Source organism: Crassostrea angulata, chromosome 3 (assembly GCF_025612915.1).
Source record: "Crassostrea angulata isolate pt1a10 chromosome 3, ASM2561291v2, whole genome shotgun sequence".
Lineage (NCBI taxonomy): Eukaryota > Metazoa > Mollusca > Bivalvia > Ostreida > Ostreidae > Magallana > Magallana angulata.
Window position 1 is genome coordinate 44,886,024 of NC_069113.1, and position 27,659 is coordinate 44,913,682.

The window sequence follows — 27,659 nt, forward strand, 5'->3', positions numbered from 1 at the left end:
CAACATGTATGGAGCTCTTATTTAGCATAATTGTAGTTTACAAGTGCTAGACTCTTTTTTTTTTAGACATAAAGTGTAATAATATAAGCTAAAATACAGAATTCTGCAATTGTTTTCAAGGTAAAAACTCAAGTTTCTACGACTGTCTAAGGCCGTCTCTCTCTCTCTCTCTCTCTCTCTCTCTCTCTCTCTCTCTCTCTCTCTCTCTCAGAGCTTGCAAAATGTTATACGTATGTTATGTAACTTGATGACTTACATACATGTACATATTGATGACAAAACTATTTTCCTATTTTGCAAATTATCTTGCTTTTTTTTTCTTTGAAAGTGCTCGGGTACTAGTATTCCAAACATTGTAGATAATGTTGATTATTCATTTTAATTGTTTCTCAAACATGATGATTTTCTTTCCTTTTGAATTTTTTCAGGAAAAGAATGCAAGACGTGTTTGCATGCAATTATACATGTTGGAAAACCGTATTGACTTTAATGGCTTAACAAAATATTAAACATCATCAAGTGTTTGATAGTGCTGCATTTAAATAGACACAAGAGCAGCAATAGCAATTTTATTGCACAGGTATGGCAGTTGTCAATATTGAAATTAAGAAAGTAAACGTTTTGTATAAATACATATTCAAATATCGATATAGGGTAAACGTAATTGCGGGCCCATAACCAACACTTACACTAGCAAGGAACAATGACCACGTGATGTAACACCCGATTATGGTAAAAATAAACTGCAACGATTTTGTAATCTAACCACCCCATAAAAGCTTACTCTTTGATCAAGACCCAAAACTTGTAATTATGAATTGGCCATCTGGTGATGTACAGGTTGCTCTCCTTATAAAACCGTTATTGATATGCTTAATACGCCGCAGGAAATAACACACTAGCTTTGACCTCTTACACTTTTTACTGCAGAACTCTTATTGATAAAAATCAAGACAAAAAGGATTATTTTAATAGATAATTTTTAATTCATAATAATTGGCATCCAGGTGTGGAGATTCATATTCTTACTTTGTAGATTAATAATATTCATTTTATCAATTAGATATAATTCGCACCAATTATGATTTTGCATAAAAATTGTCATATCAAAAGGCAGAGATTTAATTTCTATAAAATTTTGATTTTTTGAAGATAAAATATGCTTTCTGAAATATGAAACTTTTATGACTCAATAAAAAGGAGTTCTTTTGGAAGACGTTGACCGGGTTCTCTTGGATGGTCCCTTATCGGAGGTAGCTCCATGAGCTTTCCTACTTTCATTCGAACTTGCATCACTTTTCTCGCTTTCAGTGTCTAGTGGTTTTAATTTTCCGTTTGGCTGGAACGATTTGTCTATATTGCTTAAGCTTCCCGATCTCCTTAATTGTAACGTTCTGTTAGGTACAAATGTGCTTGGGACCAACTTTTTTGTTCTTTTGGGGGCTTTTCCTTGCGGTGGCAGCGTAGAGTCGACTACTGAAGATTCATTTGTCACACCACTCACATCTTTGGGATCCAGATGCGAATCCGAGATAGATTCTTTGTTCAATTTAAGAAAGTTTTTCCTAGATGCATATTTTCTATCGGATTCATGATTCGACTTCCTGTCCGAATCTAAATTTAAATCGGCCATTGCAGATTCGACCACGACCACGTTATTCTCATTATCTATCACAGAAACATCTGTAGGTTTCACAAAAATCACGACCTCGTCCTGTGGTGGTAGGGTGACATCTGTTTCCGGTTCCGGTTTAAAATGCTCCTTATACTTTATTTCTTGTTCATCTAAAAAAGCTCGGAGTTCGTTTTCAAGCTTTTCTTGTTGTGCTTTCAGATCTCCTCGTTCCCTTGATGCTTTGTCGCGCATATTTTGAGATCTACTGATCTTTTTATCCAATTCTCTGAGAAACGCTTCTCCAAATTCCGAAAACTCTGTAGAACAAACATTTTCATACAAAAACTTCTCCCATACATAGCAAATAGACAACTTTTTCGATTGGACTGTCTTAGTTTTATTTTAGCAAGTCATATCAAACTTTCCGTACACATATTTCAATGTCTTCAAAAAAAGATTTCAACTATGTTTTGAAAATGATTGATAAAAATGAACATCATATATAGACTTTTATTTCTTCAGAATTTTTAAAAATTTGCAATAAGTAAAGGGAACTACACCGCAGGATGATGTAAAATACATATAATAAATTAAGACCCACTTCGAATATCATGCATCTGAATACATCGAGTCCTTGTGTATAGGACCCTGGCATTTAAGGCAGCTTTATGGAATTTCTTATTCAGTGTTAATTATTTTCTGTTAACTGCGTAGTCATAAAAAAACTACCAGTTTACCAGTATAAAAAGTCAAAATGTATCAACACCACAACCAGTGCTAAAAGAAGAGGTTTATTTTCATTTCGTCTTAGCTGTAAAATTTGGTATTCCCATTTTGACTTATTACGCTCCGAGGTGAAATAAGGGTTTGTTCCCGTTTTGCACGTATTTGAAAATCTAGGCGAGATGGGAACTTGTATAAACATCTAATTATCTGTAATAATTGTTTTTATTATATGAATTAATGTTTCATTTCTCTCAAACCATATCAATGGTACATAAGGTACAAAACAGAAATATTAAAAAATCTACCGATACAAGATCAAGTAAGGAAGAGTAGAAGGATTGAAATAAATCGAGCTAATATTTTTGGTCCGACCCATTTCTTTATCTGTGTCATTAACTAGTTAGCATCAAACATCTCCCCAATGTACAAGCTCTGGTTTAATTTACAGTAGTTTTAGTAAGAAATTTCCATTTCGCCTTATACAACTGTTTAACCTTGTTTATCTTCATCTCACAGTTAAGTACTAGAATTGTCTCTTTTGGGGTCAAAAGGAAGCAATTTGAGTTCATTTAATAAAGAGAAAATAGGTAGCGTTATAAACACCGATCAAAACAAGTTGTATGCACAATAAAATCTCGCAAAAGTTTAACGCGTGATATCTTTCGTGTATTTTACCAAATTAGTCAACTGAATTCTTATTTCTCTCTCTGATCAATTATAGATAGAGGGCTCCGTGACATCAAACATTTTTGAATTTTAAATAAAAAAATAAGGATTTCTATATTGTTGATCATGAACATGTTCGTGAAATGTAAGTAGACAAGAGAATTGCGTGCTTTGGCTGCACCACAGACGTCAGACATTCATACACCCATATAAATGTTGCGATGCTAATTAAACAAAAAAACTTGATTGTTTCTCTCTACTTTTATCCATTGTCGTTAGAGAATAGATAGCAACGATTACCAAGAAACCGAGTTCACACGAAAATATCTCCTTCAAATAATTTGACAAGTTTTGCTGTGTATTTGGTTTATAGAACAATATCAACTATTTTATAATTCTGTTTGGAGAAAATCCAGTTTGATGTCATTCTTTCACCATTACGTGCTCTCTCCGACAGAACAATTTTAACCAATATATATCGCCATGAAATTTAAGGCAAAATGTCAGAATTGTAATATTAAAGTAAATAACCATTTTTTGGAATATGTGGTGAAAGATAAAAAGTTGATTGTTCATACCTGCCAGAGTTCAGCTTTCAAATTGCGAGTCATCATTGGCATTGTTTAAATAAAATGTTAAAGTAATGTTACTTTGGAAAATACAAAATCTAAGGAAAGGGTAAAATGTGACATACCTTCACCATTGGAGACACATATCTGAGACACAGCATGGTCTACCTATAAAATATCATATTTTTTTAATTCAAATTCAAAAAACAAAAAATTCATTTTGATTAAAATCATACATGTCATTAAGTAACATGTCATGTTTTTTATGATCAAAATTTTGAAAATATTTTAGAACTTATATATAAGTTCTTATATGGCGATATAAATTTTCTACAATTGTTTAAAGACACAGTTAAGTGTACGACGGTTGTTTCATTTTTTGTTAAGGTTTCTTCAATGTTTATGCCAATTTTCACCCATATTTGTCTCTTAGAAAGGAAAATATTTATGTTGTCTCAATAATTTCAGAACAGCCCTCGTATAATTGCTGTAACTTCCCACACTCATGTTCAGTTGCGTGATCAACCTTCTGTTTCATTGGAATAACCAAGAAATACATGTTAAAAGATTAATGTAAGTAAATTTCAACAGGAGTAGGCATTTATCAGAATTTGCACTCAGTTTAATTTTGATATTAATGTACAATGTTTATAAGATGTATCTGCACTGAAATTCATGTCCAAAAGTTTGCCCAAATGCACCATACATACCTGCAACCAAGTTTATATATAGATAGCACTATGTTCTTTATCTTTTTAATTTAATTTTATAAATTTAGCCCATTGAAGAGACAGGAAACAGCAATTGTCAAGGAACGACTAAATAAATACTCAGTGCAGGGCATTTTTTGGATAAGTGACATATTAAGGTGGAATAACACACCTGGAAAAAGTCACTCAAATTAACAGGAAATTTTTTGATAATGAAAGATATAATGATAAATATCTAAAATAATCATTCCAGTACATAACAACAAAAGCCTCTGCCAGATTTGAACTCGAGATGTACGGATCAAAAGTCTGACACTTTATCCACTCGGCTGTGGAGTAATCATTATTAAGCTACATGTTTAAGTCCATAAAATCCTTTTAATAAAACGAAATGTCATTTCGATCAGGGGTCAGCCATTTTGTTATGATGTGTTATTCCACCTTAAATACGATATGACCTTGACCTTGGTAAATGACCTCCGATCAAGGTTATGTCACGGGCAACCTTTCAACCTCTGATATTTCTTCCAATAAACTTTCTGCACCCAACATGAATGTTGGACAAACTGACAGAAAAATGGATTGATAGACAGGTCAGACGAGTGACATACAGGAGGGTTTAAAAAACTGCTAAAGTTTGTGTGCTGTGTTAATTATTATCTATTATAACATGTGGCATACAATTGTAATTGCATGTCCTTTATTGTACCTATGACAACACTTTGTACAAAGCATTACAAACTAATTTTTTCCTTGTGTAAGGATACATGTTTATATTGTAATTGTGATTCAAAATTTTTACAAGAAAGATTGAATCAAAGATTCAGATGGAATACCAAAAAAAATCAATGCATGGATACATGTATGACTATATTTTTACCTTTTCATAACAGTTATCAAACTTTAATATAAAAGTTTTAAATCCATCCTCATTGGCTTTATCTTTGAATTGTCTGTAAGCCTCCAAAACTTCTAAAATAACATGGAAAGAAAGATAACTGTTTTAAGCGAGCATGTATCATGGCTTCATTATTATTCATGGGCATCGGTTTCCATGGATTTTAAAAAGTTTTAAAGATATGCAAATTTTTTGACAATGTCAATACAAATTGTTTTCATGTGTCTTACTCTATTAAACATATTGCTTAGTGGATTACATCAACATCAAAACCAAATGGTTGCTCAACAATTATTGTTGAAACCCCAGTATCTTGGAACTCTTTTTAAATTCTTAACTAAAAATATTAGCTTTTGCTTAATAGGAGTTGCTTAATTTGTCTGAGAGTACCGTAATTCACTATACTTTAGTCCACTCAAATTGTATAAATAAGAAATTTAGCATTGCTAAAACTTGTTTGGCACATCCCTTGTTTTCAATACATTTGGTTTTCAGCTAAACCATTAAAATGTTAGTCATCATGAAAAACAATGAAAATGACATCCCCTTCTATTTGATTGACTTCATCAAGGACAGAATTAAAATACCAATCTAAATGCTAAACAGATATAATTGTCATATGTGGTTGGTTCTAAAAAGGATGTAATTAACACATCTAATGCATAACTGTCACAATGTCATTAAAAATATATAATTAATGTACAGCACCTGAAACTGTTATAAAATATTCCAGTGAAAAGTTGGATATGATATACATGTACACGTAATGCAAAGAAATTACCTCGAAATGGATTCGCTATGACTTCATTACAAGATGTCTGAAATGATTGGTACCCCTCCCTATAAGGTGTAAAAATAATAATAATGCATGTCTATTGAGGAAATCTTTTTTTTTTGCAAAATATCAATCAATAGTATAGGCTGTGATGATGCTGATATTTTGCATCCTTAAAAATCAATTGATTTACAAACCTTATAACGGAAAACAGCGATTGTACGTAGGATAATTGTAAATCGTAAATGGATTTATGAAACTTCAACTCTTCTCGCAGACTTTTTATCTGAAAACATAATTTGATAATAAAAGGCTCGACCAGTTTTTCATGTAACAAATTATTTTAATCCATTTTATGCTTAATATAATTTTATACTTAAATTTTGAAATTTTGATCTTAATAGACTTGGGAGATGGAAAACCCACAACTCTTTGAATATAAAAACCAATTACCGGTACCAATTAGACGATATCCTTGAATTTAGATGAATTCTTTTTAATTAATACATTTTTAACCATGTTTTTGTGTATGAACACTATTATAAGGGAGGATTTGAAAGAAAAAAAGATACTAAGAATATTCCAACTTAATTTTGTAAAAATTTATTATGACATTGTTGCAGTGTAATATACAAGTGTTTTGGATACCACCTTTTTGATAATGTATGCTTTATCAATTACATCGTACATAAACACTGCATATTGAGATCATGCAAACATGATCATTACATGTAGGTGTAGCTGTATTTGAATTATTTAATTATCTACTTATCTACACACACCAGTACATTTCCATACGACATGTAAACCTTCAAGTCCATATGTACAAGACTGATCAAACTCATAAATGTACTGTTCACTTTTTATACCGGTACTCTCTCTCTCTCTCTCTCTCTCTCTCTCTCTCTGAGCAAGAATTATCACCTCATGTTGTGACATCTGATGTTTGAAGTTATTGTACTGTTCACTTTTAAAACTCTCTCTCTCTCTCTCTCTCTCTCTCTCTCTCTCAGAGCAAGAATCATCACCTCATGTTGTGACATCTGATGCTTGTAGTTATAAGTCCTGATCAAGGTCTCAATTACTGAGTGAACGTCTGCTGATTTGGATTTTGGTAAAAGTGGAAGACACCTAATCACATGAGCAGCTGATATGTCCTTGATGGCATTCTTTTTCAAAGGTGGCTGAAAATTAAATTCCCTTTGTAACTGGACAGTACGAAAACAATATTTATCAATTAAAGAGTATCCTACGAAATTGATTTATTTCATATCCAATTAACTATCTTTATGTGCATGCTTTGGTTTCAAACTTAGCAATTAAATATCTCTATCTTCTGCAATCTCTTTCTCTCTTTCTTGCTTATGTCTGACACATAATTAGTATAAGTCAATAAATTTGATATCATGCAGACCAAGGTTTATTACATCATTTCTTAGATTTTACCTCTCAATTAAATAATTGTGAATATTTTCAATGTGAACTATTGCACACAAAGATAAAATGGCTAGATTTGTTATTAAGTACCCGGTACATAACACAATCCAAATCAACTTTGTGAATATTTCAGTTATAGAAAAAAGAAGAACGTTCCTCAGATACAGTGTTAAGATATCAAGTCAAGTGAAAACAGGGACGTTCCTCATATGAGACCTTGACTTTTCAAGATCTCGGTTGAAGTGAAAAGAGGAACGTTCCTCTTATGTTCCATAAGTGTCTATAAGGATAAGAGGAACGTTCCTCATTTTAATGTATGTTTAATACACTTAAAGGTCAAATACTCAGGAAAAATCCACAAACTTTGACTTTTTAAGGCTTATTCTTCACCAAAAGGGGTCTAAATGGCTTCAAATATGGAAAAGAGGGTAAAAAAAAGGAATTTTGATTTTCCTTTTTTGATTTGGATTGTGTTGCATGTACAGCAAAAAAAATTTCATCACAAAACATTTCTTATGTATAAGGTAATTTACAAAGTAAGGAGACTACTTAAAAGAAAGTAGGCTAACATTTAAAAAATGTCAAATTCCTTTTGCAATTGGATGAAAAATAAAATTACCCAGGGTGCACATGGGTACAGGAGTGACAGGGAGAGAAGATCAGCACAACAATCCTTCATCATGGCACAAGATTTCAATAATTGGGTTTTGAATCGTTCCCTGACTGCCAAAGCAACATGATTAGAGGAAGTAACTTGTTCCTCTTTTGAGTCTTGCTTTTCTTCCATTTCAGGTTCCAAAATTTCATGTAAATGAATCATCTCTCTGTACAGGGAAGCAAGCTTCGTTTCCAACTTTGTCTAAAATAAACAGGAAAGAATAAAGCTATTATTTAAGTACAATGCATTATAAAACAAAGAAAAATTAACATCTATGGGGTTTCATTAAACATCATAATCTCAATTACCATAGATACTGTAGATTCCTAATATGCCGTGAGGAAATAATATCCACGTAAATATCACGATTGGAATCTCTTGCGAATTTTAAAGTCTCGCTTTTGATTTTTTGACACACGTAAATTACATGAAACTTTGATAAAAATTTGGCGTTTGCAATTTTATGTTCTCGTGATTTGATGGAAAATGGCTGAATCGCAGAATTAAGAACTCGCGTAAAATAAAGAATCTACAGTATATGAAAGTAGGTAATAAAATTGTGTGTATTAATTACCCAGAATATTTCTTACTCAAAATATCTGAATTTTTTCTAGCGTGGCATCATTGTGGTTGAGATAAAGTGGTCTGGCTGTATTTTATGTACTTTGAATTCTTTTAATTTTTTTTCTTTTGATGATAATTAAACATTTGTCAAAATAGGGACATAGGGATATTAAACCCATCAACCTTATCAGATATATTTCTTTATATTTACATTTCCCAGTGTCTTTGCCTGTGATAACACTACGTATCGATTTTGTACTATAAAACCCATAACTACAAATTGGGGCGCCAGCGGGTTTTCTTAGTTATATTTAAACAGTTAATCGTACAATGGCTTAAAATTATATAAATATAAGTAATAAGGAATCATTCTTTGAATATTATGAGATGATAATTCCAGTCGGGACGTGATCAAATCTATCATAAGCCCTTTGGGCTTTAATGGATTTGATCACGCCCCGACTGAAATTATCACCTCATAATACTCAAAGAATGATTCCTTATTCCTTATATAAATATATGCCATATACACTAGTATATGAAGTTAGGAGATAATTAAGAAAAAAAATGGAACCAAAAATATAAATCTTCCAAAAGAGAAATTAAAAACTGAGGTCTTTTATCTAGATTCATGCCAGAGGTGCCTGGCACTAAAAAATATTATTTCTTTACATGATATGATTATTCCCTGTACTAATATAACAGTACAGGAAATAATCTTATCATGAAAAGAATTATTTTTAAATGTCATGTACCTGTGGTTCATGCAGATATCATTTCACAGATTTTTTTTAAATTTCCTCTTCACTGTTGATAACATTAAAAAATACATTTAGAACATGTGTAAGAAAATAATTGCTGAGCCATTTATTTGCAAGAAATGTGTTGTCTATAGTTCGAATTTAAAATTCATTAGAAGTGATATTTTCATATCAGATGGGTAGTACGTTTGTTGTCTATAGTTTAATTTTAAAACTGAATTATAGATCACACAAAAAGAAATATGATTTTGTTTTCTTACAACTTGCTTTAGGTTGATATGATCTAACTTTCCAGAGGCTACATCAAACAGAGTTATGTCCTCTTGTCTTTGAGGCTTCAAAAATTCACTCATACACAGGAAAGGTTGAAACAATTTTTCATGTGAGGAGTTCTAAAATGTAAAGAAAACTGAATAAACCTATTGGATATGAAAAGAATCGTATTTCATACATACTGCATTTGAGAATAATTTTCTATTATAGATCAATGAATCACTTAGAAATTTAAAAAAATTATTTGATTTATTATTTTATTTACAATAAAATCTTAATGGGAAAAATTCTTTGAAAGTTAATGATTTTGTTACAAAAAATATCAGTATGTTAATACACTAAAACACAATACCGTGTAATGACTATCAATTATTTTAGCTACTGCTCAATAATGACATTTTCCAAGACACATACATGCAAGTTTATTACAAGAATTTTCGCTTTCAGTATAAGTACATACATATACATATCTTTACCTGTGTGCTAGCTTTCAGAGGTTGCAGCTTTTGCTGTAAAAAAAAACACCTCACCTCCAAGTTCTTGTAGAGTTTGATTCTTGCTGATTCAGCAACATGAACCATTTCTGTCAACTCAGATCTTGGAATGTTGACCTCTGGGCCCTTGACCTCTAACCCTATGTAGTACCTTTGATGAAATTTGCATATACATAAAAGAAAGACAATTTAAAGTTTAAAATTATAGATGCATTGATGAGGTTTGTATATCATTCATATTAAAAAAGACAAAAATTAAATTTCTAAAACTATTAAAGATGAACCATATTTATTATCTCATTAAATGATTTTTTTTGACATTGTCGTGCCAATAACTGCCGTCAGGTGAGCAGACAAATTGAATAACGCATTTAATAAAACCGATTTAAACTGGTTATCACATGGACTGTTGAGTTGAGATCAACGCGCATGAAAATTTTATATAATCCAGGAAAATAACTCGTGAAATTTTTCTTTTAACTATAGAGTCAATTTTTTTGCTGAAAAATTGTAAAACATGGTGTTTTGACAACATTTAAGAAATATATTTATAACCAATTACATAAAAATCACTGTTTGAGAACTACTTATGTAAATTACATGAAAATTCATACGCAGTGAAAAACAGGAGAATGTAAATATATTCTAATGTTTTGCACATGCTGATGGATGGGCATTGTTTCAAACAACAATTCAGACCCTGCATATATACAAGTACATTCATAAAGCTAAGCTCTCTCAAACTAATGGCTGCTTGGAGACATACATGTATGTAGAAAGTTAACATGAATTCAAAACTATAGACCTTAGTGTTCATGCACTTTGAAAGTTCATGAATTTATGTTCAAAAAGTGATCATCGGGTGTTTATTTGAATGCTACATGTACATGCCTCTTTTGCTTGTGCATAAACAACTTACAATAAAGTACATGTAATTTGTTATGCCTTGCACAGATGAGTGATATTACGAAAGGTTAAGCCATTCACACCACTGTGACCAGGTAAACAACATCTGATTCAGTTAATAATTATGGCCAACTGGACTTTTGCATTAAAAAAAATACACATTTCTTCATTAACAATTAAATAGATTTTATAAAATATATTGACCAAGTGAAGGAGAAAAATATATCACCTGGTATCTTATTTGTTGTGGGGTGGAGCTAAATGTCTACCGGGACTATATGTAAAAAATGTATCCCTACCATAAAATAAAGAGAGACCTGTAGAGGTATATTTTTATCTTCCATGACATTATTTTATCTTGGATAAAAAAACCTCTTAAGGGCTACAAAAATCAAAGATTAAGTATACACAAATCGAATGAAACAGAAATTCTGACATTTATTTAATTTTTTTGGTCAATTTACAGTGGCCATTTTTCACATCATCTTTTTTTCATCAAAGGAAATGAATCAATAGAGAACCAGATTTTACAATAAGACTTAATAGAGACTGGTAACAGTTTAGATTTTACAGTATGTATACCTCCATTTATCAGCAATTTGTATCAAAGCATTTTCTGTTTCTGTCAGTGTTACTGTTCTATTCCCGATGGCTTCAGACATTAACAAAATCTAAGCAAAAATAAAAAGAAAGCATGAGTCTAATAATAATGATTTAATAAATAAGCAATATACAAGCATAAGTGGAAAATCAATCTTGATATACAGTAAAACTCATTTAGTACGAACACGGATATAGCGAATTTTCGGATATAGTGAACTTTTTTGGAATCCCCGGTAAAAATCTTAACAAATCTTTGCAAAATTTTACGTTTATAACGAATTCGGATATAACGAATTTACGGATATAGTGAACTGATTTTGAGTCCCGTAGAGATGAAATTTAACACCTTAAGTTTATAACTAATTTCTTTACAGTTTAAAAAAGTCAGCACAACCAATTAATAAAATAGTTTGATTGAATTTATTTTCAAATAATTTTTTCAATTCACAATCCGATTATTAAAGGTATCAAAGTAATGAATTTTATTTTAAGCCTCAATTAGCGAAATTTATAGTCTGGTGAAAGAAAACATGTAAATAGTGAATTTGCTATAGATATCATTATGAATTTGTTATACGGGTATAACGAATTATGGATATAACAAAGCAATTCCATTGGACCCTACGACTTCGCTATAACCGAGTTTTACTGTATAGGCTTTGCAAAAAAAATCTAATTTCAATTGAAAACATAATCCTAAAAAGATACTTGAATGATCCATTTCATAAATTTTTATGTAGCATTTAACATAATTAAACTTAAGTTCACCTATTTTAAGCGTTACACATGTTTAGATTTGAAGGTAATTTCATCTCCCAAACAAAGAAGGGCTGTCAAAAAAGTTAATGAAAAATGGCATTTATGTCATTTAAATGGTATTTTCTTTAATTATCTTATACCAAACTATTTGTTAGAAGATTTTAAGTCAAAACATATCTGTCTTGAGTGATTTAACTTAAAAAATGCTGAATAAGAGGTTTGTGAAAGGTGTGCATTGACGAAGGGGATTTTTCAAATGCTATTTAATTTTGACATAAAGATTTTATATTCAGATGTTTATATTCCTATAAAACTTGTCTAAAACATGATATAATTTCATTGTGAAGTCACAACTGACGTCATTTTCCGTTACCATTGGAAGTAGTTTTTAGATGATTTGATGAAATTTCGAGGAAACACTGCAAGAAAAATGTATGAAAAGTGCACAGCAGAGAGCCTCGTCAGTCATGCGTACAGAACAGCACGCAATTACAAAATTTTGTGTTGACTTGAGAAAACATTTATGGAGACATACATACAATATGATGGAATAAACAGAAAATGCCAAGATTATTGATTAACAAGTGGCATAAATATAAGTTTCCCTAGGTGTGACTTAATTAAGGAGGTGCTGCAGGAAGTGGAAGACCATTGCTATGTGAGAAAATACAAAATGCTGTATTCAGGACAACGTCATGAAAGACAGACATCTTACTTTAAGATAATTTTCGTCTTCATGCAAATTAAGCAAATTATTCATTTTTACAATTCTCACTATGAACATTTTTATAAGTTGTGTGTGCACTAGATGGGGACCAAAACTTTTGTCGGATAATCATAAAAAAAGTGGATGCAAACAAGTAAAGCATTTTTTGCAAAAATTCAAGGTTGGGGGACAAAAGTAACTTGACAGAATTATTATGACTGATGAGACTTGGTTGCATTACTTTGATCCCAAAACCAAAAGAGGTTTCTGTATATGGGAACATCTGGGTTCTCCAGCACCAAAGAAAGCAATGGTTCCAAAAAGCAAAGAAAATTTTTTACTAATCAGCACGAGATGACTATTACTCATGCTGTAACCTTTGATCAGACAGTGAATGTGTCATACGTTTCTCAGGGCAATATTTTACAAGCAATATGCCATATTTAAGGATCAAATTGAATATAACAATAACAGTACATCTGTATTTCAATGAACATTACATTTTTCATCAAGACATATTGTAAATCTATTATCTGATAAAAAAAATATTTCAAGTATCGTAATAGTACAAAATGAAGCAAAAGTTTAAATTTTGTGTAAAGAAGTAATAAAAAGTTTTGTTTTAATAATAATATGCTGCAACCAGTGACGGCAATACAAAAAAGTGTCTCAACATGTCTAAAGATCTATAGGCATTGTACTTCTTCACTAAGGACAATGCCCCTGCACACAAGGCAGCTCTACCCATCTAGAAATTGACCTTCTAGGATTTGATGTTCTTGATCATCCGCTACACAGTCCAGATCTTGCTTCTATGGACATCGCCATATTTTCTCTTATCAAATCACAATTAAAAGGGTGAAATTTGAAGATTCTGATAAATTGAAATATGCAACTTGCACAATTGTATCCAGAATTGACAGTAATTGGTACTCCAGTGTGCTTAATTCATGGCTTATGAAATGTGAAGAGTATAAACAGTGAGAAATGAGTAAAATTTAAAATCGCAATATTACAGAAACTTCAAACTGTTAAATGTCAGATTGACTCATGCGACTTCGGTGTGTTATGTGTTTACATGCATTACAATCACAAAAAATTGTGATTTATATTGGTCTTTATATATTTGCACCATCATTGTCTTTTTTAAAATTTAACATGATTGCAGATTTTACTGTCATTTTAATAGTACATGTTAGTATGTGTCCATGAACTTTTTGGACAACCCTTGTATTACATGTATATACATGTACCGGTACTACTAAAGATTACAGAAACAGTTGCATTCAAACATTCAATCAAAAAACTAAAAAATGCCTTCTTACCTGTCTTTCTAGTTGTATAATTTGTGACTTTAAAACTGTAACCCTCCTTTCATCAAACTTTTCATGGGAATTCTCAGCAATCAGTTGCTTATAAAGTGATCTAAGAACAACAAACCTTGAGTTATTTTTGCCTTATCAAACCTGTAGAAGATTAGGTTCAGTTTTAAATTTGTTCTTTATTAAAAGTGGTAGAACTTTAATAACTTTTTAAAACTATAATTGAAGGAAAATGGGGTGAAAAAAATAATGGCAAAGATTTCAATGTTTACAGAGTTGACTGTGCATACCTAACATTTTCAAGTTCCTTTCTTAATTTTGTGTTTTCTTCTTGTAAACTCTGAAAGAAAGAAGTGTCAAATATTTACTATTTAGACCCATTTTAACCATCTTCGCTAGCCAAGTGTCCGATTCTTTTTTCTCATCTCCCCCAGGGGAGATGAGAAAAATGAATTGGACACTTGGCTCCCCCAGGGGAGCTGAGAAAAACGAATCGGACACTTGGCTACCAAAGATGCATTTTAACAAGAGCTTGGACTTTTGGTAGGCCACTCGGATTTGAGGAATGCAATGCCGATTCATTGTCATCCACTTATTTGTTGGTTAACAGATTTGAATACATTGAATGCTACTACACTTGTCCAACTTTGTGCAGTAGATGTATGTTTCAGTTAAAACAGCATCAATTTCAATAAAAAACAAAACAAACATTGAACAGAGCAGACGTTTGATACATGAATCATATTTCAACACAAAAATCAAACCGATACAATTCGGTAAATTATATGATGAATTTTGCTACATGAAAAAAAACCTGATATGTGAGATTGCCATATAGAGAAACTGATAAATGAAACTAAAAAACCAAGATTTTTATTAGGGGTGGGATTTTGTAGTTATCTACCCTCTTTCAAAGTGACAGTTTCATACAAAACTTGTGTAAATAGGGAGCTATACAGTATTAAATATGAGTGATGTATGTATGATTATGTATTAGACAAATCTAGATTTAAATGCAAGACTATAATGCAGGAGAGAGAGAGAGAGAGAGAGAGAGAGAGAGAGAGAGAGAGAGAGAGAGAGAGAGATCTGAAAAAAAAACTTGTCAGTCTTTGAATATTGATGAACTTGTTCTCTTAGCAAACAGAAATTTAGGTAGATCAATATCTGACAGCTTGTTTAGATGAATAGACTAAATCACTACATCCTTAGTACTGAAAGTCCAAACTCTTGATGTACAGTATCCACATTAATTGTACTTCAAACTTGTAGGAACATATTGAAATAGAATCCAGTACCTTTATCTGTCGTTCAGCTTTTGCCAGGCTGGCACTGTTAGTTGGAACAGAGGATGATGACATAGAATTGTTGGATGTCAAAAGGGAAGACATGGATAATCGTCCACTGCTGGGATACATGTCTGTAAAAATGAAAAAGAAGTTATATCTATACTCTGTCCCAAATTGTTTATAAAGCAAATATTTTCTAAATTATTTGATTTGAATAAATACCTTAGAATTACATGTAAAACAATGTTATTTAACTAGAAAGAAATCATCATGTGATGCAAGTTGTATGAGTGTATACTAAATTTACTGCATCAGAAATTCCTTATTCTTAGTTTTATTTCCATGTATTGAAATATTTATCCTCTTTCAACACTATTTCTTGCATCAAACAAGTTTAAATATCGCCAGTGTATTTGCCATTACGTAAGCAGTTGGTTCACCAAGCAGTCACCTGTTGACTCGGCGCGTGGTCAATGTTTGTTTAACAATTTCCGGTGTCAGAAGCATGCACCTGTCTTGTGTCGGACTTCACAGGGTGTTTTCAAGTGCATGGAGATTAACGATTATTCTGATTTTATTAAACTTGATTACTTCATGTCCAGTTATTTTTTGGTCAACTTTGGGAGGTGCGTATTATACACGAGTGCATATTATACACGATACATTACGGTATGCAATTTGTTCCTAAAGACTTCTAAATGAAAGATGTAAGATTTCTTCCTTGTTTTGTTTGAACTTTCTGTGAATTTTTCCAGGTAAAGGGAGATGCATTGTCAAAGGAGACTTGGACTTTTTTTTATTTCACTTGTACTTCTTTGACTTCTGGTATGTGTATTTTCATTAAAAATCGTCAAAAAGTGACGGAAACGGTAACGTAAGGCAGACTGAAATTGAACCACATACTGCTTAGCATAAAAAACAATAGATATGGCCAGAAACTAGTCCTGACTTTTACCCCATTTCATTTGTAACCCTAACCCCTAATCCTAACCCTAACCTAACTCTGTTTTGTAACCAATGTAACCAGTAACCACTGTAACCAGTCACAGGTACATCAAAGTTTGAAAATCATTCATAATCAAACATTGTTACCGATGTAACCAATGTTACTGGATACAAATAGAAAGGGGTAAAAGTCAGGACTAATTTCTGGCCATATATGAAAAACAATGCTTAAATTTTATTGTTTATTCCTCCTACCCTTTCTCCGAGAAAATAACATTATGGAGAAATTGTGAGTTGCTGAAGTTGTTTCAAATACATATTCAATAACACATATTCAACAAAATCATCATCAGAGATTAAACATGTTAAACAATACAAGTAGCAAGTTGCCATAGGATGATAACGTTTACTGCTGATAGGAGTCATCTTCAGATCTTGTACTTACTGAATAAGTGTGCATAAGAATCTTTAGATATTAGAATCTTAGCTGGAAAGAGAACTTTAAGATGTAAAAAAACAAGGAAAAACGGTAAAAACCTATACCATACCTACGAATGGTTCAAAACTAACATATATCCAAGGTAAACAATATACAAAACACGAGTTTGGTAATGTTTATATTTTTTCATTGAGACGTTTTAACAAACATTTGCGAGACTAAGATGAGTTTTACTAGTTGACGAAGAATATATGTAAAGGCTTTATATTACACTTAAGATACTATCACAATAGATAAGTCTGATTTCAAATGGAATTATACGAAATAATAAAAAATTCGTAGCAGTGATGAGAAACTTTTAATTTATTTAAATTATTTATTTTATCATTATTGGATAAATATTTGGAAATAGCATCGGGTTCGAATAAATTCTGACCAGACGAAAATGGATTTGAAAGATAATCCGAATAAATCCGGGATGAAAATGATTATTTACACTAAAAGGTATATTTGCCATGGCTGTTTGATGGAATTTAACAAATAATACATAAATGTTTTCACAAGTGCAAATAAAATAAAACCAGTTAATTCTGTTCTTTTGGAAATTTATACGACGTATCCATTCCTGTCTAACGTTACAGATTACCAGTAATGACAGTGCTTTATTTCATTTCCCCTAAAAGAAAAGTGTACAGTAGTGGCTTAGATAACTCTGAACATATCAATCGTCTGATTTCATTTTTAAAGAAGGATACTTCATATTTTTATTCTCTGTTCAATTTCACTTCTGGATCCAGTGGATAAAAATGTTGGACCCCAGTCAAATACATCTGAAGTTTGGAGAGCATCTCCATTCTAGTTGGGTGTCAGAAGACTGTGAGGGCATAGCCTCTCCATCTGGGCTGGATGGCTTGTTTGAGAGACTTGTATCCCATAAAGAAGTCAACCTTCTGCCCCAGCAGGCGATAAGTCTGAAGGGACCCACCCTGACGGACTATGATCAGGAACCAACAACTGTAGAGGAACAAGAACATTTAATCAATGCTCTACTAGGCCATCAGAGAAACCTCGCCAAAACCATCTCAAATCTCTCCAGGTTCTCCAAAGTGCTTCAGAAAAGACTAATTATTTTGCAGCGGGTTTACCAAGCTGTTTCATGCAAGCACCATGTCAGAAAAATCTGTAGCGAAGACTCGCCTCTCAATACATCAGTAACAGGAAAGTCCGAGGACGAGAAGAGTAATTTAGGATTGGGAATGCCACAAGGCAATGATGCTTTACTTGAACTAGGAGTCAAAACAGGAATCAACATTTTGTTCTCATTGCTAAGGCAGAACTGGGTTTTAGCAAAACAGACAGGGCAGTTTTCATTTTGCAATGACATTATACAAACAGCATTATCAGTGGTAGAAAACTTCCCACCATTGTCTCTATCCAATGAGACAAAACTAACCCCATTAGGAGTAGATTCTCTAAACCAAATTAATGTGTTTTTACAACAAGCTTCCAGTCCACATTCGGAGGCTGATCTGACTGGTCAGAGACTAGCTGCAGAACTCATGATAGCGTTAGCAGCTCAGAGAGGGTCACTTAGATATGTCCTTGGATGGATTGAAATGTCAATGAAAATCTCAGTTACTGTGTCAAAGAGCAAAACTAAAGACAAAGATGCTGGAAAAATCCATTGGCAGTCATTTCTAAAGATAATCACTGATATGATAAACCCTATGGTAAGATTCAGAGCGTTATACATTGTACATGCATATATTGAGTTACACATTTGTACATTTTATCTGTAATATCATTAGACAAAATGAAGAATTAATAGGTTTTATTGGTACATTCATTTGAAATAAAATGATATTGTGTTATTATGTTTTAAAATATTTTGTATTAAATTGCATTCATGTATTATATGATTGTATATAATTATAGTACATTAAATTACAGGGAGGCAGCAGTGGCTTAACCAGTACAATGCTTAGGGACATCTCTCCTGATGACAATGGATTGGTCTCTTTGTATTATGCTGCAGTTATACTACTGGAAGAGGTAAAACCCACTTAAAATTAAACCCACTTGATATGATGCTTTCTATCCAATTACAAACTTGTAATGAAATAAAAGTGTAAGAAGTACAATGAAAATGTTTGTTGTCACAGAGAATTGAGATAATACACATACTATAGTGTAATGTCATATTCATTATTCATTATTTTCTCATCTTCCTCAGTCTATAAACATAATTTTACCAAGTATTACCTGTTTTATAGGTATAAATGATATGAATTTATTGAAATAAACAGAATAAGAAGAAATGAATTTTTACAGTTTAATAGTAAATAAACATGTAATCATTCAAATCTTACCTGAGTGCAAGAGATATATCTGAAGAAATAAGCAACGGTACCATTTCTTTATTTTGTACAGGTACATATTGTATGTTATTTTTAAGTTTTATTTTACTTTTACACAATGAGGTTTAATGTACAGTTTCGTTGGTTGTAGTTGTACTTCCTGGCCTCAGACTATGCCAGCAACTGTTGTTCAGGCCCTGATGAAAACTGCAACAACTCCACATCCCACAGTAATGCCAACCTGAGCGGTAGCTGTGGGGAGGTGTATGTCTGGGGGAGCAACTGTACTCACCAGCTGGCCGAGGGGGGACAAGAGAAGATAACAACCCCCAAATATTCTGCCGTCTTCACAGATTGTCAACAGGTTAGTGCTGATCATCTTCCAAAGTTAAGAGTTCCTGATCAAGTTTTTGTAAGGAGAAAAGCGGATATACATGGACTTGATTTTTTTGGCTTATATGAAACTTTGATTGCATTCTCTTTATCTCTTATTGATGTGTTTGACAATAAAGTGATATTACTGTATTTGGAATATTTTAAAAAATAAATCTTATTATTTACACAAGCACAAGTTCATTAAATGTTTTTGTAAGCTGATTGATATTTTCAAGCATGTCTAAACCATCAATGATTTCTGTCGGATTCTGAAGGTGGAGGCAGGCCAGTTCTGTACATTCCTGATCTACAGTGATGGGATGGTGGGAGCGTGTGGTAAGGGCAGCTATGGCAGGCTTGGTCTGGGAGATTCCAACAACTGCTCTGTGCCAAAGAAGCCTCTCTTTGAGAAGAAATACGTGAAAAAGATCTCATCCTCCAAGGGTTCTGATGGTCACTCTTTAGCACTGACCACTACAGGGGAGGTGTACAGCTGGGGGGATGGTTAGTGTTCTATTTATAGAACTGTCCTTAATTATTGAATGAAATTCATTATTTTCTGATCATATGATAATACAATGTTCTATGTGTAAAATTTATCATCTTAATTATTTCATGAAATTCATTTGCAGTGTAACAATTGCATCAAAATGATAAGTGCATGTACATGTATTTTTATTTGTTATGGCCTTTATAAAAAATGTATAACTGTATATATATCAATACCCATATAAAACATAGTTCAGGTGTTAATTAATGATTATTTTAGTAATAATTATGAAAAAATGCCCATGCCTATTTGTCAATTGTTCATTTAATTTAAAGGTGATTATGGAAAACTGGGCCATGGGACTCATTCCACACAAAAAATCCCTAAACTGGTGAAAGGTCCATTGGTTGGAAAGGTTAGTATTTAGCTGTTGACTTCAAAGGCAATCATACCGATGGAAATGTCTTCTTTTAGTATTTGCTTGTATTTGATGTTTAAGTCCATTCATACATTTATTCAAAGAAAATCATAGCTATGAATAGTTGTTACTCGATGTACTACTTGAAAAATTTTTTTATTGATATAAAGTTCACATAATTGAAATCTTGCACAAAGGACTAAGTGCGGTTTTATGCAATTTTTGCCCCCCAAAATCAAAGTTTTAGAAAGAGCTTTAAAATAAGATGAAAGATAGTTAAAATCATATTGGAAATAAAGGTGTAAAAGGTTATCACTACAGTGACGTCATAACGTAGAAATGACGTCATGAATATTGCATTATTTTGATAAATTGATGTTTTGAAACAAAATATGGGTGTTTTCCGATGGTTTTTCGACTGGGAAACATCGAGCGCAGGCTTGCTCAAGTACCATTTTTTAGTATAATATGTATAACTATCTGAAGAAAAACATATGTTAAAATTGCACTTGAGCAGACCTGCGCTCTATACTTCCGAATGCAAAATATAGAGCAAAAATGAGAATATCTTCATTTGTTTGCAAATTTGCGGGAATTAGGTCATTTAGGTGACGTCATAGATAAATAGCGAGTGAGCAATGATGACTAAAATCAAGATTAAAGTTATAGGCATCCTCTTTACAATGATTTGTAAAGATTTCATTTTTATACGATACTATTTAAAAAATGGTTGAAATCGGGGGCAGATATTTGACCATACTGCACATAGTCCTTTATTAGTAATTTGAAGAGCATCAAATGATTATAAAGTGGAAAAAATCAAGGACAACCTCTGATTTGAAAACTTTTAAGAGGTGTTATTTACTCTTATTCAGAAATTATTTGTATTTTACAAATATTACGGTATTGACCTGCATGAGATTCATAATGATTTTTATTAAGAGGGTGAACAAAAAAAATCCATTAACCCCTTTCTCTATATACAGGTAGTGAAATGTGTGTCTGCGGGCTACAGACACAGTGCTGCAGTGATCGAGGACGGAGAACTATACACATGGGGAGATGGGGAATTTGGAAGACTTGGTAACGTTGATAATTCACTGGAGTTTATCTTTACAGCGAATTACAGAATACCGGTAGAGTTTTCAATAGCTTGTTGGATTGCTCAATAGGGTATTCAATTTGGTCAGCAAGGTATCACATCAGGTTTAAATCTTGGTCCTGTGTTTACCCAAGTGTAGATTGTTATTTTGCACTCAACCCATTCATGGCACAAAGAAAACCTCTAGAACACTCTCTCCTATTGTTAGCTATTCTATTCATAGACTTTTAAAAAGAATGTTCACCTGGACAGCACTGGATTCTATAGAGCATCAATTCTGCTTGGAGTAATTTGAATTTTGTTTTTCAAAAAATGTAATTCAAAAGACATTTTTGAAGAAACAAACAAAAGAGAAAAGCATAACCTTAAGAATTACGGAGATATTTTTTTCCTGCAAAATATTATCAGACATTTTGGTTCCCCAACTCCTGGTGCAACATACAGCACTAAGAGTATTTTTGTGTTGTGACTGCTTAATTAGTTCAGACTTTTATAGCAGTAATGTAGGATAACAGGGAGAAACAAAAAAGGCCAAAATGTGCAAATGTTTACTAGATTAACTCACTTTATCGCTGTCATACCTGAGTAATCACATGACCTAGATTTAAACCTAATGTGATACCTTGCTGACCAAATTGAATACCCTATTGAGCAATCCAACAAGCTATTGAAAACTCTACTGGTATTCTGTAATTCGCTGTAATACATGTATTTTTACTTGAACTTAATGTACCTGACATGTACATGCAGAACAATCTTGATGAATTTCACAGGAAATGCATGTAATACATGTACGATATTTAAAGGGACTTGGACATGAGCTCAACATTTTAAATGTTTAGAATGATTAACATGGGTATTTTTAAATGCTTTATCAAAATTTGAAAGTCAGATATTGAGTTGTATGCAAGATACACAGCTTGGAACTCTTTTTTTTTGTAAACAAAGCTCAAGCCCTGTTATTGTTTACATATGTTTTATTGTTATAAGTTTCAATCAAATGTTGCTTTCTTCTATTGATTATATATTTTATAAACACATTGAACAAGTTTGCCTTGTTTCTTACAAGTTATTTTGTCAAAAAAATGGTAACTCCATACTTCACATTATTTGTAAACAAATATAAGACTCGAGCTTTGTTTACATTACAATGAATTCTTACCTCTCTATCTCCCCTATAACTTAAATTATAACATTAAAATTTTGGTCTATAATTAAAAATGTGCAAGTAAACCATTTTATATCTAAAAATAAGAAATAAAACTTTGATCTAAAATCGTGTCCAAGGCCCTTTAAAAGATTAATAAAATTGCACATTAACTTGGTATATTCTATTTTATAAAGGAGTATATGTCAGAGTCTTGTAAAAATTAAATGTTCAAATTCCAGGCCATGACTACACCTCCAGTAAAAACTTCCCGACCAAAGTACAATCCATAGAGTCAGTGGGGCTGGTGGCCTGTGGGGGTAGTCATACTCTGGCTGTATCTCAGGACGGCAAGACTATCTGGTCATTCGGAGGAGGAGAAAATGGTAATGTATTGTCAGCGCAACACCTCTTAAGGTGGTATGGGACATCTGTCGATATTAATGTGGATTAAAGTACATTATAATTATATTATTTTCACCGGACAGGTTTAGAATTTTTAAATTATACAATGTTTAACTTAAAAATAGCTTTTAAAAATAGTTGGACAGGTAACAATTGTAAAACCCCTAGTGGGATTTGAACTCATGACTTATAGATTCATGGTAAACCCTCAAACCCACTATGCTACGCTGTGAGGTGGCAATACTGTATAGCAGGAAATTAACTTGCGGAGTTAATTTTCGCTATATTCACCTAAATAAAAATTCCGCGAATTAAATATTAAGTGAATAATTATTTCAATAAAATAACAATGAAAAAATAGGATTTACTAAATCATCTATCTTATCATAAAAACACACAACACAAAATATGTTTCCGTTTTAATTGCATAACAGTATTGTTGACCACGCTGAATATAATAGTTATTTGGTCAGGTGAATAATGGTATTAGGCGATCTATCATAATAACTGACCAAAACTATTACTAGCTGAAAAAAAATGCATGATCCACCAATTAACTTTCGATAAGCTGACATGCTTTGATTCTGGTTTTTTTCCCTCTACTTCCGGTTTTGACTAAATCTAACAAGGCATAAATGAGACAATTCGTTTTTTGAAATAACTTCTTTAAACAGAATATTAATCAAATAAGCCACAATAATTGTGCAAAAGCTTTCTTCATTAAGCGCATCCTCCTTTTAATAAACTTTAAAAAAGAACTGCAGTTAATATCAAACATGACACTTTACAGGTACCTAAGCCACGTGCTGTGATACGTGACTTATTATGTCTGCCCAGTGCTATCGGTTCATTACAAAGTTATTTAGGGGCTCAGAGTGTTTATATAAGCTACTTATGAGTGTCTAGCACGTAAAAAGGTGTGAAACTCAATTGACATAAAGAAACTGTTAAATTAACCAGACAATAATAATGAACAGGTATTACACAAATCGGTGTTTTTATCGAAAAGCATTTCATTAGATATCAATGTAATTGTTTTTGAACAAACTATTTTTAAAAAATGAAACCGAGATAAAAATAATTATTTTTTTTGTTGTGAGTTAATATACATGTACGAAGTACAAATAACCATGATCGGTATTTTGTGAAATTTAATCGGGTTTGAATTTTTTTTTCTTCAGATTTTTGCTCTCCGCGAATTCAATTTACCGTGATTTGCTGCAAAATGAAAAAATCGCGATCTTTTCCGACCGCGATTTTAACCTACCATACAGTATTGGGAAAGAAACTACTTACTGGTATATAAATACATTTTATTTTATTGTTTATTTCGATTAACATTGCGTCATTGCATGGAAGTGTCCCATACCACCTTAAACTGCTGCACAGAATTTCTTGAAACTTTGTAGGTACATGTCTTAAGAACACAATGTTTAGATATACATATTACCAGGAAATTTCTATTTCTTCTTTTTTCAGGAATTTTGCACCTTTTGAACTTAGAATTTTGCCATTTATTGAATATAGTACTATTATTGCAGTTGGCCATTACAACTTCTCTTAAAACACTCTTCAGATTTTTACGAAACCTTGTAGTTAATAAGGGCACCATGTGTAGATTTTCCAGGAATTTAAATCCTTTGACTTAAAAATTTGGCCATTAAGGATCCCTATAAATCTTAAAATATTGACCAATATGAAATATACATGAACTACTGAAACGGTTTTTCTTTTGAACTCTTAAATCACTTACAATTTTTTGACACTTTTTAATTGATATAGACTATACCTGTAGTATGACGTGCATATTTGCAGATATAGTTTTGATATGGGATATTTCTGTAAGTTATGCCCCTTTTTTATTTTGTGACCTTAATGCATACACTGCCACTCATTATGTGAAACATTGTCAAGTACCGGTAAAGTTGGAGAGTTTGGTAATTGCATTTTTTAAAATTTTATAACATCTAAATATTAAGAATATGCATACATATATGAACATCTTTAAATGTACATTTTATATAAGGCTTTGCTTGATATGTAGGAAAGCTTGGTCATGGAGACACGAATAGACAGCTGAAGCCTAAGGTGATAGAGGCACTGAATGGGTTGTACATCAGGAAGGTGGCGTGTGGCAGTCAATCCTCCCTGGCCGTGACCTCCTCAGGACAGGTGAGAGTCGTCAATTGAGAAATGAAAAATCCCACACAATAAGTAGCAAAAAAAGGAAGAATGCACTATACTTCTTAGAGTAGGAAAGTGGACGTGCAGAGCAAAATTCAGAATTAATAAGTAGAATTTTTATGTACAATGGAAGAAAATATCATAGCGCTTATATATATAAGGATAAAAAGTTCGCTACATAATTAATGTTACATGTACTTAAAAATATTTTGATATGTATGATAGAGATGCCAGTATGAAAAAATGAATAAACTACAATTGTACACCTTTATACAGACAGAATATTCTTATTATACTATAAAATCATTGAAATAATTTATAAACTACAAATTGAATTAAGTCAGTTGACTTAAATTGGTTTGTCTTTGTTACAGCTATATGCCTGGGGATGTGGAGCCATTTTAGGATGTGGATCGGCGGAGTATACAGCTCTCCGACCGAGGCTGGTGGAGGATCTACAGTCCAAGCGAGTGGTGGATATTGCCTGTGGAGACAGCCATGTGATAGCTCTCACTCATGGTAACAGCTTGTCCCACATACACCAAACCACATACATATATGTGTACATGAAAGTGGAACAAAAAGTTACTTTAAAAATTTGTAAATAGAGGGAAAAGTTCAGAAAGATAATGCTAGGTTTATTTTTCAATCACAGTTGCTCTGTTTACCTGTAATTTATTAAATGGTGAACAATTGAGCTGTTTAGAAACTAACATAATGAAAGGGATTCTGAAGAATTTGTATGCAGTGCCATTACAATGCACTGCAGATTTAAATAAATTTGAATTGCTAACTGGCTACATGAGTAGCTGTAAAACTTAAATATGGTTTCAAATTTCCTGTAGAGAGTGAAGTTTATGCGTGGGGTAATAACGCCATGGGACAGTGTGGTCAGGGTCATGCACAGAGCCCCATCACCCGCCCAAAACGAGTGATAGGATTGGATGGCGTCAGTGTTCACCAGGTCTCAGCAGGTACCTCTCACAGTGTTGCATGGACTGCCCTACCCACGGACAGGTATGAAATGGTATTGGTCATGCTGTAAGTGGAAAAGAGATATTTTTTATGGGAAAAAATCTATTATCTGTTCATATTTATAAAGATGTGAAATTAAGGTGGAATAACACATCATCACAAAATGGCTGACCGCTGATCGAAATGACATTTCACTTTCATAAAGATTTTATCAAATGCAACATGTAATTTACTCCATAGCTGAGTGGATGAAGTTTCGGACTTGTGATCTGTACAGCCCGAGTTCGAATCCCGCAAGGGCTTTTGTTGTTACTTACTGAAATAATTATTTTATATATTCATTTTTTATCCCCAAACTGCAAATTTTTTGCTTATTTGATACATGTACAGTTAATTTATCATTATATCTTGCATTATCAAATATTAAATGTCCTGTAATTTTGAGTGACTTTTTCCAGGTGTGTTATTCCACCTTAACTTTTTTGTACATAAGCTATAATGCACATATGTACATACATGTACTTAATTGCAAATCTGTAGCTCCTGGTCTGAAAAAATTCAGATGGACAACCTGATCCTTCATCCAAATTTTATCAGGCCGGGAGCTACAGACCTGCAGTTAACGTACATGTACTTGTATAAATGTACATGTACTTTTATGCATGTACATTTACTAACATACATGTACTTACATACTCATACATGTATATATATGTATGTGTATACATGCACTAACATACATGTACAGTGTACATATACATACATGTATTTATATGTTCATATTTAAAGATGAAGAACTTCACTGTTAAAATATACTGTAGGTATATCAATGCCATTTAATTTATTTTAAAAAGGTCTGTATAGAATGCCAAGTGTAAATTAACTGCGGTTGAATCAACTGTGCTACCTTTCAGACCAGTGATTGCGTGGCCGAGACCTTTCTGTGTGGACCTACAGGAGGCTACGTTTGCTACCATCAGGACTTTCCTGGAGACCTTCTGCTGTGGTTTTGATGAAGAGACCCCACCTGCTCCTTTTCATTCACACAGGTACTCAAGAAATGGTTTACTAAAATAATGTTTATGATCTGA

The 27,659-nt window shown here is 32.4% G+C and overlaps 2 protein-coding genes across 3 annotated transcripts; one reads left to right on the top strand and one right to left on the bottom strand.

The window, feature by feature from the left end:
* Positions 1-963: 963 nt before the first annotated feature.
* Positions 964-17,329, bottom strand: LOC128177968 (uncharacterized). Of its 2 annotated transcripts, none has more exons than XM_052844904.1 (14): positions 17,225-17,329; positions 15,741-15,862; positions 14,733-14,782; positions 14,446-14,545; positions 11,635-11,723; positions 10,183-10,297; positions 9,640-9,771; positions 8,016-8,255; positions 6,988-7,143; positions 6,157-6,245; positions 5,966-6,024; positions 5,167-5,258; positions 3,702-3,744; positions 964-1,932 (listed from the first exon to the last, which is right to left on the bottom strand). In XM_052844904.1, the coding sequence occupies exons 2-14, from the start codon at positions 15,858-15,860 to the stop codon at positions 1,190-1,192; spliced, it is 2,028 nt and encodes a 675-aa protein (XP_052700864.1). In that variant the 5' UTR covers positions 15,861-15,862; positions 17,225-17,329; the 3' UTR covers positions 964-1,189. The 2 variants fall into 2 exon arrangements, with proteins under 2 accessions (XP_052700864.1, XP_052700865.1); XM_052844905.1 differs by lacking the exon at positions 17,225-17,329 and adding an exon at positions 16,183-16,644.
* Positions 17,330-17,921: 592 nt separating this feature from the next.
* Positions 17,922-26,201, top strand: LOC128176910 (probable E3 ubiquitin-protein ligase HERC1). Its single transcript, XM_052843433.1, has 9 exons — positions 17,922-18,845; positions 19,066-19,167; positions 19,624-19,836; positions 20,123-20,351; positions 20,673-20,752; positions 21,742-21,838; positions 23,247-23,390; positions 25,454-25,581; positions 25,968-26,201. The coding sequence occupies exons 1-9, from the start codon at positions 17,922-17,924 to the stop codon at positions 26,199-26,201; spliced, it is 2,151 nt and encodes a 716-aa protein (XP_052699393.1).
* Positions 26,202-27,659: the final 1,458 nt, after the last annotated feature.

What these genes read in the sequence shown, in the direction of transcription:
- LOC128177968 (XM_052844904.1), bottom strand. Translation starts at nt 15,860, where the DNA reads ATGTATCCCAGCAGTGGACGATTATCCATGTCTTCCCTTTTGACATCC. An exon ending in AAGGAACTTGAAAATGTTAG is followed by an intron (nt 14,546 to 14,732) that starts GTATGCACAGTC and finishes TGTTGTTCTTAG; the next exon opens with ATCACTTTATAAGCAACTGA. An exon ending in TTATACAACTAGAAAGACAG is followed by an intron (nt 11,724 to 14,445) that starts GTAAGAAGGCAT and finishes ATTTTTGCTTAG; the next exon opens with ATTTTGTTAATGTCTGAAGC.
- LOC128176910 (XM_052843433.1), top strand. Translation starts at nt 17,922, where the DNA reads ATGTTGGACCCCAGTCAAATACATCTGAAGTTTGGAGAGCATCTCCAT. An exon ending in AAGGTCCATTGGTTGGAAAG is followed by an intron (nt 20,753 to 21,741) that starts GTTAGTATTTAG and finishes CTCTATATACAG; the next exon opens with GTAGTGAAATGTGTGTCTGC. An exon ending in ATTCGGAGGAGGAGAAAATG is followed by an intron (nt 23,391 to 25,453) that starts GTAATGTATTGT and finishes CTTGATATGTAG; the next exon opens with GAAAGCTTGGTCATGGAGAC.